Source organism: Chamaea fasciata, unplaced genomic scaffold (assembly GCF_029207755.1).
Source record: "Chamaea fasciata isolate MVZ Bird 193981 ecotype frontalis unplaced genomic scaffold, bChaFas1.0.hap1 SCAF_3, whole genome shotgun sequence".
NCBI classification, from domain to species: Eukaryota; Metazoa; Chordata; class Aves; order Passeriformes; family Sylviidae; genus Chamaea; species Chamaea fasciata.
Window position 1 is genome coordinate 43,733,398 of NW_027094088.1, and position 13,269 is coordinate 43,746,666.

General features: G+C 43.2%; 1 protein-coding gene across 2 annotated transcripts in view; it reads left to right on the forward strand.

Annotated features, from left to right (window-relative positions):
• The first annotated feature begins 3,735 nt into the window (after nt 1-3,735).
• Nucleotides 3,736-13,269, forward strand: part of MAP3K21 (mitogen-activated protein kinase kinase kinase 21) — a 41,338-nt gene continuing 31,804 nt past the window's right edge. Inside the window, exon 1 of one of the 2 annotated variants that reach the window (XM_066178797.1) lies at nt 3,736-4,542. In XM_066178797.1, coding sequence (XP_066034894.1) covers nt 3,807-4,542 — 736 coding nt within the window. In that variant the 5' untranslated portion in view covers nt 3,736-3,806. The remainder of the gene's footprint in view (nt 4,543-13,269) is intronic. The other variant, XM_066178796.1, reaches the window with a different exon arrangement.

The window sequence follows — 13,269 nt, forward strand, 5'->3', positions numbered from 1 at the left end:
GATTTTTTATTTTTTTTTTACAAAGTTAAGAGACCAAAGATGCTATTACAATATTTGTGAGCTCATGAACCACATACCTCAGCTTTCTTCCTGATGTCACAGGCAACCTGGCCATGCTGGATGCCTGTTTTAGCTTGATGAGAGGGATGATGATCAGCACTGTGAGCAAGTGGTTTGGGAGCGAGGGAGGAATGGCATCGTCTGTTTCAACAGCACTGCCATCATTAGATGCCTGTGCATCTACAGCCTTGGGGCTTGAGTACTTGCTCAGTGTGACCTCAGCAAAGTTTCCTGAGCAGTTCTTGAGCTGTATGAAGGAGGGGCAGTCCTGGACGTGCCTCATACGCTACTCCTGTATACACCTCTTGCCCAAACTTCTGCCTTGTTGAGTGATTTTTTTTTATCCTTTGCAGGTTCTTTTCAAAGATGACTAAGTTTGTTAAAGCAATTGTAATGATTGAATCGTGTAATATGCAGCTATGAAGACTGTTTTTGAGGTATGATAACAAAAAATGTTAAGTTTCAGAAACAACTGAAGTAATTTTCCACAGGCAGACTAACAAATAATTTCCTTTACATGCACAGCTCCAAAATAGAAAGATGGATAAACAAGGGTGTAAACAGAAAGCTTCTTCAAAATATTTTTTTTTTTTTTGAGACCTCTAACTCATATAGGCAATAATGTGGAAGGCCTAGATAATGCAGACTACAGCTGATATTAGGTTGACTTCTTGTCCTGGTTTTGGCTGGGATAGAGTAAATTTTCTTCTCAGTATCTGGTACAGTGCCATGTTTTGGATTCCATATGAGAATACTCTTGATAACACACTGATATTTTGGTTGTTGCTATGTCACGTTTGTCTTAAATAAAGGAATTTTTTGTGTCTCATGTCCTGCCAGTGAGGTGGTACCAAAAAAACAAAACAAAACAAAACAAAAAAAAAACAACAAAAACAAAAACACAAACACAAAACACAAAACAAACAAACAAAAAAACTTGGGAGGGAGCATAGCCAGGACAGGTGACTGAAACTGGCCAAAGGGATATTCCAGACCGTATGACATCAAGCTCAGTATATAAAGTGGGGGGAAGAAAGAGGAAGAGGGGGACATTTGGAGTGATGGCATTTGTTTTCCCAAGTAACCACTACATGTGGTGGGGCCCTGCTGTCCTGGAAATGGCTGAACACCTACCTGCCCATGGAAAGCAGTGAATTAATTCCTTGTTTTGCTTTGCTTGCGAGCGTGGCTTTCCTATACCTATTAAACTGTTTTATCTCAACACACAAGTTTTCTCATTCTCTCTGATTCTCTCCTTGATCCTGTTGGTAGGGGAGTGAGTGAGCGCCTTTGTGGGGCTTGGCTGCTGGCTGGGGTTAAACCATAACACTTGTCCACACATCACTCAAGTCTTTCAACTCTTCCTCATCTTTGGATAATGCTGACACCAAGTATTTTTTTGGTACAATAACACTTGCAGTTATGAAGGGTTCCTGTAATTTCCAGGTCAAGATATGTGTTCTGGACACAATGTAGATGCAGAGTATCGTAGCTACACAGTTGCAGGAGTGCCAAAGATGAAAAAATGGATTTCTTTTCTTAACAGAGAGATGCCAGTGAGGGTCTGAGCCGAAAACTCCGCCGTCTGTACTCCGCTCTTTTAACCGGTAACTCCACTAGGTGGTGCCGTCATGAAAGTTAAGGGCACTTTACACTGTTTAGGGTCATAACATTTCCATTATTGGAACTCCTAGGAACAGCAACTATACACCAAGATCCTGGAGCACTGGGTGCTGAAGAAACACTGAACAAAGTCTAACCTGAGTGCAGTGAATGCTAGTGGATAGTGGCACTTCAGAAAGCAAATTTTAGAATAATAGCTCTAGATAAATATTTAAACGTTTCACTGTATTGCAACCAATACCTTGTCTGACCCAAAACATTCCACACTTAATTAGTTCCTGCAGATTCTTTTAGATAACAAAGTACAAGGTGGAATTTGTGTGGCAGAACGCTTGTATTACAACATACTTTATGGCTTTTATAATAAGGCAAATATGCAGATAAGGGAAAGGCTTGTAATTACCTCTCTGAATAGCTGCAAGGCAATGTTATATTAAAGGAAATGGGAGAAGACTTGATAGACATGCTGGTTCTGCATTCTTTCTTTTTGGTTAGTGTGGTTCAGTAAGTCACTTTAGCATAATTGTATTTTTGCATTGTGTGTAACTATAAATACAGTAGGATAAACAAGAATTTATGATTTTTAATACTGTAATTTTAATTTTTTTAAATTACTATCTTTATATTCAAATCTGTGGTATCCTGCTGCAAATTTTGTCTTTATTTAGAGATGTACAGTGCTCTGGATGTATGTTTTTGTGTGAAACATCGAGTGTTCATCACATCAGGTTATTCAATGCAGCAGCTCAGTTTTACATCTTTCCTGAGCCTTTACTGTCCTCCTTGGGGCCTCTGCTGGCATGAGCCACATCCATAACCACAGGTCCCACAGCACAGTGATTGGCTCCTGGCATGAAAACTCATTTCCTTCCACTTTGAACCACTGTTTCCCATCAGGCTGGCGAGACGGGAGGGCGTCCCCAGCCCACACACTTCCCTCCAACTTCCAAGGAAAGGCCAACTCTAGTTTAAAAAGTGATACGATTTTTCCACTTAAAACCAGGTGAATCTTTACCCAGAAATAGCACATATACAGCGTTTGCTATTTTCAGGCAACCTCTTAATTGAAAGGATTGTGTGATCACACCACACAGGGCTGGGACTCTCAGCCCATGCATGGACAGGGTGGTGAGCAGGGGAGAGTTGGAGTGGGTCCAGAGGAGGGCAACAAAGACAATTAAGGGCCTGGAGCATCTCTCACGGGGAAAGGCTGAGGGAGCTGGACCTGTTCAGCCTCGAGATGACTGAGAGGGGAGAACTTCAGTCAGTATCTAAAGGGAGGGTGCCAAGAGAATGGAGCCAGGCTCTTCTCAGTGGGGCTGAGCAACAGGACAAGAGGCAACAGGCAGAAACTGATGCATAGAAGTTCCATCTGAATATAAGAAAGAATTCTTTACTGTGAGAATGACCGAGCATTGGAGCAGATTGCCCAGAAAGGTTGTGGAGTCTTCCTCACTGGAGACGTTCAAGAACTGTCTGGCCTCAATCCTGTGCCAGGTGCTCTAGGATGACCCTGCTTGAGCAGGGAGGTTGGACCAGGTGACCCTCTGTGGTCCTTTCCAACCTGACCATTCCGTGAGAGCCCACGAGCAGCGGAGGCAGGCGGCAGAGCAAACACTATCCGAGAAAGCTCGGTTTCTTCAGAACCCGCTCGGGGTTCGTTCCAAAGGACCCCAAAGGCGCACAAGGAAGGAGAGGGGAAGCTGCGGCGGAGGCACAAACCCTCAGCCCTGTCTGCAGCCCCCAGGGACAAAGCGGGGGGTGACAGCCCCCTCCGCTCGTCCCGCGGCTCCGCGGCACCGCACGGATCCCTCGGCCCGCCGCTCCCCGCGCCACGTGACGGCGGGCGGCCAATCGGCGGGCCCGGGCGGGCGGGCGCGGGGCACCGGCACTGCCCTCCCCGCCTTTCCCGCGCGCGCCTGCGCTCTCGCTGCTGGAGTCCTGCGGCGGCGGCGACCGGGCCGGGCGGCCCCGCCCCTGCCCGCGCCCCGCCCCGCCCTCCCCTCCCGCGGCTCCCGCTCGGCGGCGGCGGCGGCAGCAGCGGCAGGTGAGGATGCGGTTGGACGGGCGCTCCCGCGTCGGCGGCGCTGCTGCTGGTGGCCGCCGGGGCTGAAGTCGCTGCCATGGCTCTGCCGGGCGCCGGGGCGGCGGCGGCCGCCGGTGGCAGCGGGGGTCCGTGCCCGCTGTGGACGGCGCTGTACGACTACGAGGCGAGCGGCGAGGACGAGCTGAGCCTGCGGCGAGGGGACGTGGTGGAGGTGCTGTCGCAGGACGCGGCGGTGTCCGGCGACGACGGCTGGTGGGCGGGGAAGATCCGCCACCGCCTCGGCATCTTCCCGGCCAACTACGTGACCCGCCAGCCCCGCGGCGGAGCGGCGGCGGGGGGCGGCGGGCGAGGGGACCCCGCGGGGAGCCTAACGGAGATCGACTTCCAGCACCTGGAGCTGCAGGAGATCATCGGCGTGGGGGGCTTCGGGAAGGTGTACCGGGCCACCTGGCGCGGCCGCGAGGTGGCCGTGAAGGCGGCGCGGCAGGACCCCGACGAGGACATCACGGCCACGGCGGAGAGCGTGCGGCAGGAGGCCAAGCTCTTCTCCATGCTGCGGCACCCCAACATCATCGCCCTGCACGGGGTCTGCCTGCGGGAGCCCAACCTCTGCCTCGTCATGGAGTTCGCCCGCGGCGGATCCCTCAACAGGGCCCTGGCCGCCGCCCCCGTGGCCGGGGCCGCCCGCGGGGGCCGCCGCATCCCCCCGCACATCCTGGTGAACTGGGCAGTGCAGATCGCCCGCGGCATGCTCTACCTGCACGACGAGGCCATCGTCCCCATCCTGCACCGGGACCTCAAGTCCAGCAACAGTGAGTCCCGGGCGGGGCGGGGGGGAGGGAGGTGACGAGGGACCTTCGGACCGCGACGGCGAGGGGATGTCCCCGCCTTAGGCCGAGGGGCCCGGGGGATCCCGGCGGGGCGGCCGGGCCTGGACGGGCTCCGTCCGGGAGCCCTGTTCCACCGGGGGATGGGTGTCGCAACTCGGGCACCCAGTGCCAGAAGCTTGGGCAAGCGACAGGTTGGTTTGCCGGGCGCTGAGCTGGCTACGAACCCGTGGAAAGGTCGGGAGGAGCCTGGGGTACCTTCAGCGCACGCAAAGTCCTGTCCTCTCTGAGGGGAGCTGACTTAAAGCGGGATAAAATCCTGCGCGCAACCACAATTGCAAATCTGCAGGGCTATACTTACTGTGATGCGTTGTGTGGTCCTGGCTTTATAAACTTACCCAAGGAAGCAAGCGCCTTGTTTAGAAAAGATTTCATAAGGGTGTCCCTTCTGTTTCGCTGCCGAACCTCGTATGTGTTTCTGGTTTGCACTGCATGTATTTAGCATTGCCAAAATTTACCCACTTAGCCAGCACTGAGGTGGAAAAGACAAGTACCTTAAAACCAGTAGAAACTGTTGTTCAGATGCCAGATTTGCTTTCGCCCCTTGGCACGGACAAATGCACCTGCAAGAATGAGGGAGTTGCTCCGTTCGTGCTTAATGGCTCCTTAGTCCATCTGACAATACAGAAGCATCTAAGATTTTGGCCACTGTGCATTTGGAAGGCTGGCTTACTAGAATAGTGTTTATGCCTTGCCATTGTAGTTGTGTTTGAAAATGATGACCTGAAAGTGGAAAACTGTGTGTGTTTCCATAAATACCTGAAGTTGTCTCGACTCTTTTCTTTTTGTTCTGAGCGTTCCAAAAGTGCAGCAATGTGTTAGTCTTTTTTTTTTTTTTCTCCCCAGTTTGTAGTCCTTAAGTAGTCCAGTAGAAATAAAAAAAGCTTCATTCAAGTTTGAAGCACTTTGTCTAAGAGGCTGTGTGTCTTGCAGGTCACCATGCATGGGCTGTTAAGACAAGGCTCAGTCATGGGACTGACTGTTCTGAGAATACTTTCACTATTTGTTTGATAAAGAAAACCTAGCTCAGCTGTGTTTGTGGTTCTGTTTGTAGCACAGGCGGTGAACTCTCGGACCTTTAGCGTCATGGCCAGCACCTTAATTTCTAGCAGGTGGTCTGTAGGCAGCTTGTGCCTGTTTTGTTTGCTGCTGTGTTCGGAATGAGCTGCTGCACCTAGAGTTTTCAGTGGATCTCCTTAGATTGAGGGGGCTGCTGCATGCTAGCAGCATGTTAAGTGACAGTGACAAAGTTTGTGTCTGAATAAATTCATAGCCCTGTAGTTTAGCATAACACTGGGACCTGCATTGTGTACTGCTGAGAACTGATTGCCATTATCATCTTTTTGTGTAGGGGCAGTGGCAGAGCATTTCAAAGATAATGATTATAACCTCAGCCAATGTGCCTATTCACTGCTTCCATTACTAACTCTTGTTGCAGATTCACTTAACTGGAGCTAGTTAGATCTCTCGCCTGTATTTCTTTATATTAGCAAGATACTTCAAACAAACTTCTTAGTTTAAAGAACTGTTGAATATGCTAAATAGGATTGTGTCTCTTGGTCATCCACCTGAATGATAGTGTTAGAAGACAATGGTGCACTGGTGGCACCATGTACTGTTCAACAACATGAATTTAAAATGACTGCAAGTCATGGCAGTATCTCCTGTTCTGGTAGCTCATCCATTCATGGAAGATTCCCCTTCATTCTTTTTCTGTAGTCTTTTGCAGTCTTGCACAGTGGGAGTGGAATGCTGCCAGGGTTCACTGAGCGACTTGCTTGGTGTGGATAGTAACAGTTCTGCAGCTCCAGGCAGGGGTCTGGCAACACCATTCCTCACCTGATCATCGCTGCTTTCCAGGCACTGCTTGCTGGTGCTTCAGTGCTCTCCCTTAAGCAGCTCTAGGTAGTATACGAATCCATCAGTTTTGTGCTAGCTTAGTTATTTTCGTTAAGAGGGATGTTTTTTCATCCTCAGACAATAAATGAGAAAAATGACTGCTCTTAATACAGTGTGGTAAGGAATGCTTCTCAAACGTTTTTATTTACTTAGCAAGTAGGCAGGAACTAATTTTTCCAGCGAGGGAAAGGGAACCCCTTCTACCAGTGTATTTGTTCCAGGAAAGCTATGTGTCTGGGCTTGTGGTCGACAGGCAATAGCAAGCATGTTACTTCTCTCTGTGCAATTTTATGGAGTTGGGAGTCTCTATAGCATATCTAGTGCGGTTTCACTGATGCCACATTGACAAGACTGGAGAGAAAGTGCCACAAACAGAAGAGCCATGAGCTTTTATTAACAGCAGTGTCTATCTGGGTTTGAATGTTCATGTTCCATTGGGCTCCTTTTGGGAGGTGAGAAAAGGTTTGGGTTTCTGCCAGAGTAAGGGAAATTAATAGGTAAACAAAAGTTTTCTATATTGGAAAGAAAAACTAAGAAACTTGGTTTTGAGGGCTGAACAAGGAAGTCAAGTGTTATTCATGCATTTTATTAACAGCAGAGAGAGTTTCTTCAGTTCTGGAGTCCTTGTAAAATAAATTTAAATTTGCAGGTTTGTCAGAAGCAGACAAAACAGAGGTGTAAAGAACACTTTCAGCTTTAGATATGTTTGATAAAATGAAACATAGTAACCATGGTCTCTAATGTTGACTTTTGAATTGTGGGTGCTTTGTAAAACCTTGTGTGGTTGAAGTGGGGAGAAAGCTTTGTCTTTCACTGACAAAGATCATGGCTTGTTTTGGGGATAACTTCTCATAAGCAGTTCTTACATTCCTCAATATACTTAATAGATTAAGGACATAGTCTAAAATTAAAGATTAAGAGGTGAACTTTACCTAATCTAAAAGCTGAATAAAAATCTTGGAAGAAAATTCGATTTTTTTTTTCAAGCCATCATTGTTAGTGAAGGAATTCTGAATTAACTGATGCTTTAACAGAAAAGGAGATGTCTTAAAAATTGTGAAAATACTTGAATATTCCCAGCTCTGTCTTCTGGGTAGGAGCTTAGTCTTGATTAAGCATGCCAGCTGATTAAGAAAAAAAATTAGGTTTTACTGGAGATAAAATCCAGGAATTCATCAACAAGACTAGACACCAATAGTTACGTGTGTCTTTTTACCACATCTCAGCTTTTTTTCTGACTCTTTGGAAGGGCAGCTTTTTTGCTCTGAGGGTTTCAAATTTCTTGCTTCTGAGCAGGGACACCCCATTAGTTACAAGACCTGTGGTCGTGTAAGGGTACAGCACAGCCTTCCCTGATTATTCTATCCTGAAGAAAGCTAGTAATATGTTCAGCTAGAGTATGCCATATTTTCCCTTTCTGAAGTGTAGAGAAAACAGGTTTGTGATTCTGGGCTTGATTTCAGACCGCACTGCTTCTCCCTTTAAAAAAATGCACTTTATCTCTAGTGCAGCACCCTTGTGTACTTCTAGGAAGCATTGCAATAAGTTCAGGATATCTTGTTTATGGCGTAGACCTGTCCATGAATATAAAGTTGATTATGCTCAGATTAAGTGTACTAACCCAGTACTGATAAGTCCTGTGTTACACAGTACTCTGTGCTCACTTGTCCTAGATGGATGTGCCACAGGGGTTCAGTTTGCTGTGCCTTTCACCAGCTTCTCCAACAATCCAGGGTCCTTTGCAGCCCTCAGCTCTGTGAAGGGCATTGAGTTTATATTACTTCTTGGAATTGTCGAGGTCAGCTTGAGTTTCAAGGATTGTTGAATAAGACCATGGAAGTGACAGTGCTGATGAGAGCTACTTGGAATCTGAAGGAATGAATCAAACGAGAGGACAACCCACTGTAATGTTATGTTCTTCAAACTAGTATAATGAGAAGCAGTTAGAGAATAGAAATCATTTGATTTTAAAACCTTGAAAGGAAGTGTGATGTCTTTTGACAGAACTGTTGAATCAATTGCTTTTGATGAGGCAAGGTGTCCTGGAGTTTGAGAAAAGCAAGAACAATTTATCTCTGGTTCTTTGCGTTAGCAGGTTATTTGCAGCAGAATTGCTCAAGTTATGCTATTAAACACCTTTAAAATAAGATGGATATGTTTTTCAGAATCCATAACTACTTTCTCTCAAACTTCTCTGTATAGCAACTTTAGGCTAGCTGTTCAGGGAGAGGAGGTTCTCTCTTCTAAACAGAGAGAAACTAGAGTTTCTTCTAGGTAAGAAACTTGACTTAAATCTATCTGCCATTTTCTGATCTGATTTTATGTATTCTGAAATCACTAGGGTGCATAATTTGTCTCTTAATTGTTTTGAAGAGGTTAGGACTTGTTCACATCACTAGTACAGCTGTTATTAAATGTCTGAAATTCAGAATCTTGTACAGTTACCAAGAGGATTCAAAATTACGGTTTATTACAATTGTCTTTGGTAGTTTTTAAAGAGAAGAGAAATGCCTTTTAAGGAGATTTGAGCTTCCATGTAGCTTCCTCTGAAAATAAAGTTCCAAGATGCCCACTAATGGCAGTGAAACTTGTGAGTTTTTTCTGTCAGTAGCACTGTGCCAATTACTGCTCACCTATTGTGGTATAACAAAACTAAAAAAACCTGATGTATTCTGTGGGTATGTGTTCTGAATCTCAATCTTCTCCTCTTGGCACTCCCATTTGTGGAGCTTCCACATCTCCAGTGTCCCTGGAAGGCTGAGCCTGGCTGTCCCAAGGTGCCTATCTCCAGTGCTGGGTGACTCTGGCACCTCCTGTAGCATGCTGCACATGCTGTAATTGGTTTGACACTGCTTGTACTGCCTGGCTGGCTGCTGAACTCCTGGTGGCTGGTGCCTCTGAGGTCTGGAGGAGAGTGGATGTTTTTCCTGGCAGAATTAACTGAAGTTCCTCTGCTGTAAGGCAACTGACTTTCATAAAACCCGTGGGAACCACGTCTTTGAGAATGTGGTATTGATTTGATAATTGTCAGTCAGGTAGAATAGTGGGCCAGAAGTTATTTAGCATTTGATAATCTGTATGCTGTTGTTTTCCATGCTGTCTTCATATAGGAAGTCATGGTACTTAAATGGTTTGCATTGTTCTTAATTACTTAAAATTGCATAAAGCTAGAAATTATGCCAGGTGTACCAGGTTCCTACCCCATCTCTGAGAGGCAGTAGCCCTGCCTTGTGCTTTGCTGTAAAAATAATGCTGCTGCATTACAACATTAAGTACTGATACATCCTGAAGCATCTGGAAGTGTATAAGCAGGAAGGAGCACTGGTTTTTATAACCTTGTTGGCTAAGTATCCTTTTAAAAAACCACAGAAACCCAAAATCAAATCTTTTTCATGCAAACTTCAAATCACTTTCATGCAAATATCAATAGGATTGCAAAATTTCATTAATTGGGGAAACACCACCTGTTTTAAAGTTTATGATCTACTTAAAGTTTGCATGCCATTGAATTCCAGTAAGTTTTTCTTTTGAATGTCCGTATGTCACATGAAAGAATTCTGTGTATCATAAAATATTGCTCCCATTGATTTTTTTCATTATTTCATGTGTGCTCAGACTATGTAGAAAGGGATTCTGTTTTTTGAGAGGCCCTAAAGGTTAGCTGGATTCTGTGGAAGCATCAAATGCTTAGCAGCCTTGAGCCTAGAGTATTATCTTTTTCCAATTCATCAAAGGCAATGCTATGTGTTATGCCTCTTTAAATATTCACTTGATATATTTACTTGTTGCATATAAATATGTTGTATACTTTGTATTCAGAAAGATGTTGGAAGTCAAGAGAGAACAATTTGAGATAACTGATTGCTGAGATTGTCTCAATCCACCATAGAAATAATTAAGTGTTAATAACTACAGTGCTAAAATGTTGCAGAGCCAATTTCCAGTTGAAGGATGTGTTTCAACATTTAAAAATAATATTCAGGAACATTATGATTTTCATACAATATTCGTCAAATGAAATTTTGCAAACTAGTGCTCTATAACACAAAATTTGTACAGTCTCAGCTTTCAGAGGAGGAATAATATCCAGCAGTTATTTTATTTGTAGATGAAAACTGCAGTAGCCATTTCTTTCACCTCAATTACTGTCTTCTCAATTTGCTTCTGTTTGATGTTTTTCTGCTTCTGAAGTCTGGACATTAACAGGTGGAAAAAAATTGCTCATTAATTTAGAACAAAGTCCCTGAACGAGGCTGAAGTATATTTACATGTAGTAAATATGTAATGTAAATATGTTTTCAGCTTAATGCTGAAAACAAGACTCTAGGCTGAAACACTCGCTTTATGTAATTTGATTAATTAAAACCCCATGAACTTTTAATACCCCTATTTATAACTCATTTTTAATAAAGATTTTAATTTTAGTGTTTTCCCAACTATGTTCATCTGACAGCTGTAGAGAGTTGTTTCTTTTTTGGTGTTGAGACTGCATCTCTTAACAGGTAGGCTTATTAAATCAAGAATAATATTACTTTGATCTTTCTCTGGATCTAATTTGGTTTTTCATGTTTTTCTTCTCTCTGTCTTCATTTTGTCATTGTAAAACACCAAGTGATCTGGTTTACAGCTTTTGGAAGATCGATTGTTTATGTTTGGTTTTGTTGGTTTGGTATGGTTTTTTGCTGCTTTGTGTTATACTCATTCCTAGCAGGTTTCTGCAGGACTTTGATTTGCACCAGGGTTTCTGGTGACCTCTTCATGGAGAATGTGGGGAGTCACATTCTAGTCTGTATGTTGTGTTTGCTCTGTTTTTGGTGATAGAGTTCTGTTTTGGAGTAGCATTATAAATTGAAGTGTAGGACTTTGGATAAGAGTGTTTTTAATATTTGTGTATTAAAGAAGACTTCAAGCATTATTTGGCTCAATTTATAATTTTTTTTTTAATTTTTAAAGCTGGTAACCTAAGGATATGTTCGTATACCTTTCTAGCTCTGAAAATTATACTGAGCAAGCAACCCATTTCCGCAGAGGTCAATGGAAAAACATCCAGGTAAAGACCTCCCATTGGCCGTTAAAATACTTACACAATTTTGTTCATTCCTCTGAACAGTGAGAAATAAGTTTAACTGCTGACCATAACACTTGTTAAATGAGGTATTGTACTTAAATAAACAGACTACAAAGTGTAGTTGGAATTTAGACATTGGTAGTGTTACCCAAGCATTAGAAAAATCGAGATATAACTGAGTTTTCAGTTCCAGATTATTCCACCATCCCCATTGGAACTGCAGGGACAGGGCATGTCTTTGGACCCTCTTAGCAAATATTTAAAGTTTCATGAAAGTGTTCTGCAACCTCAAAAGAATAGAGAAGTAACACATCACTGAACTGTATTTGGATGTTGAATGCTGTTTTGTGGTTTCTTTGACCTTAGAAGAGAATGGCTTTTTGTTTGCAGCATGTAAGTTTTCTTACCACTGAGTATGAACTTTCTTCTAAATTTGCTTCAGTGTTTCAAGTTCTGAAACAGGCTGACCTTGTACAATAAACATTTGCAAGGGGTGGTTGTGGTGTAGGGTAATTTCTGACCTTGAATTTTATTTCTGATTATTTGTTAAAATTTAAGGCATTGAAATTTGTTTCAGTGACTTTCGGTAGTAATGCTTCTAAAAATGCAGATAATTTTTTAAAATTTATTTTGAGCTTTGGGATTGTTTTATTAGAAGCTGAAGTAAATGTAAATACAGATTATATATAGGTACAAACAGATAAATACCAAATTACTTTTCTGTCTATATTCGCAGTACAAAAAATAACAACCGGTGTAATGTACATTCCTAGATTGACAGCTTTAGACTACATTTCATCATTTTTACCTTGCATGACCATATTACTAAGAGCTTATCTCAATCCAGTCACTGGAAATAAGTGGATGTTTAAATTTTGACCCACTTACTTCATGTTAAATTAATGGATTAAATATGGTAAGTTGGAAAAATTACATATTTGTATAATGTCACCACAGAACTATTCTTCCTTCTTGGAGCTTCCTGCCAACTTTAACCTTTTTTTTGTGTGTGTGGGGTCATAGATCGAGTTAAATCAGTCCGAGACATGCCAATGTTGGCTACATAATCCTTCTTTGTTCTCTTCATAGTGACTAAAATCTGTGTTTTGGCAGGTGTACTATTAACTCAGAACTGATAAGTCAGTCTTCCCTCTCAAAAATGTAGGAGTAAATGCTTCATTGCTGTGGTTCATTATGGGACAAGTTAACCCTTGGGAACTGGTTATATTTTAGTTCTAAATGTTTAGGCAGTTGTGTGATTTTCTTTTCTGTTAGGATTAGATGCCACTGTTCTTCCTGAAGCTAATTGCTTTTATTTCCTCCTGTATTATATAGAAAGGGAAAAAAATTGTACTTTTTAACTCATTGCTTAGTGTTACACTAATTATTGAGACAAATAATCGGTTTTCCCTTTCATTTTCTCTTCTCAAGAGAAGGACAGCACTGTCAGGTTTGCAGAGTTCTCATTCCAGAATAAGTGTATTCACTTTGCTATTGAAGATTAGAGTTCTTGAAAAAGCACAGTCCTGAGAGGGTACTGAAGAAAATGCAAGGATGGAATGCAGGAATCCTACCCTCACAGAATATATTTCAATGGGATTTTTTTCCTCCCAGGTTTTGTATTGAAGTAAAAATAAAAAAAAAAAAATTTTTTTAAAAAAAGTGGGCTAAAAATTGTCTGGTTT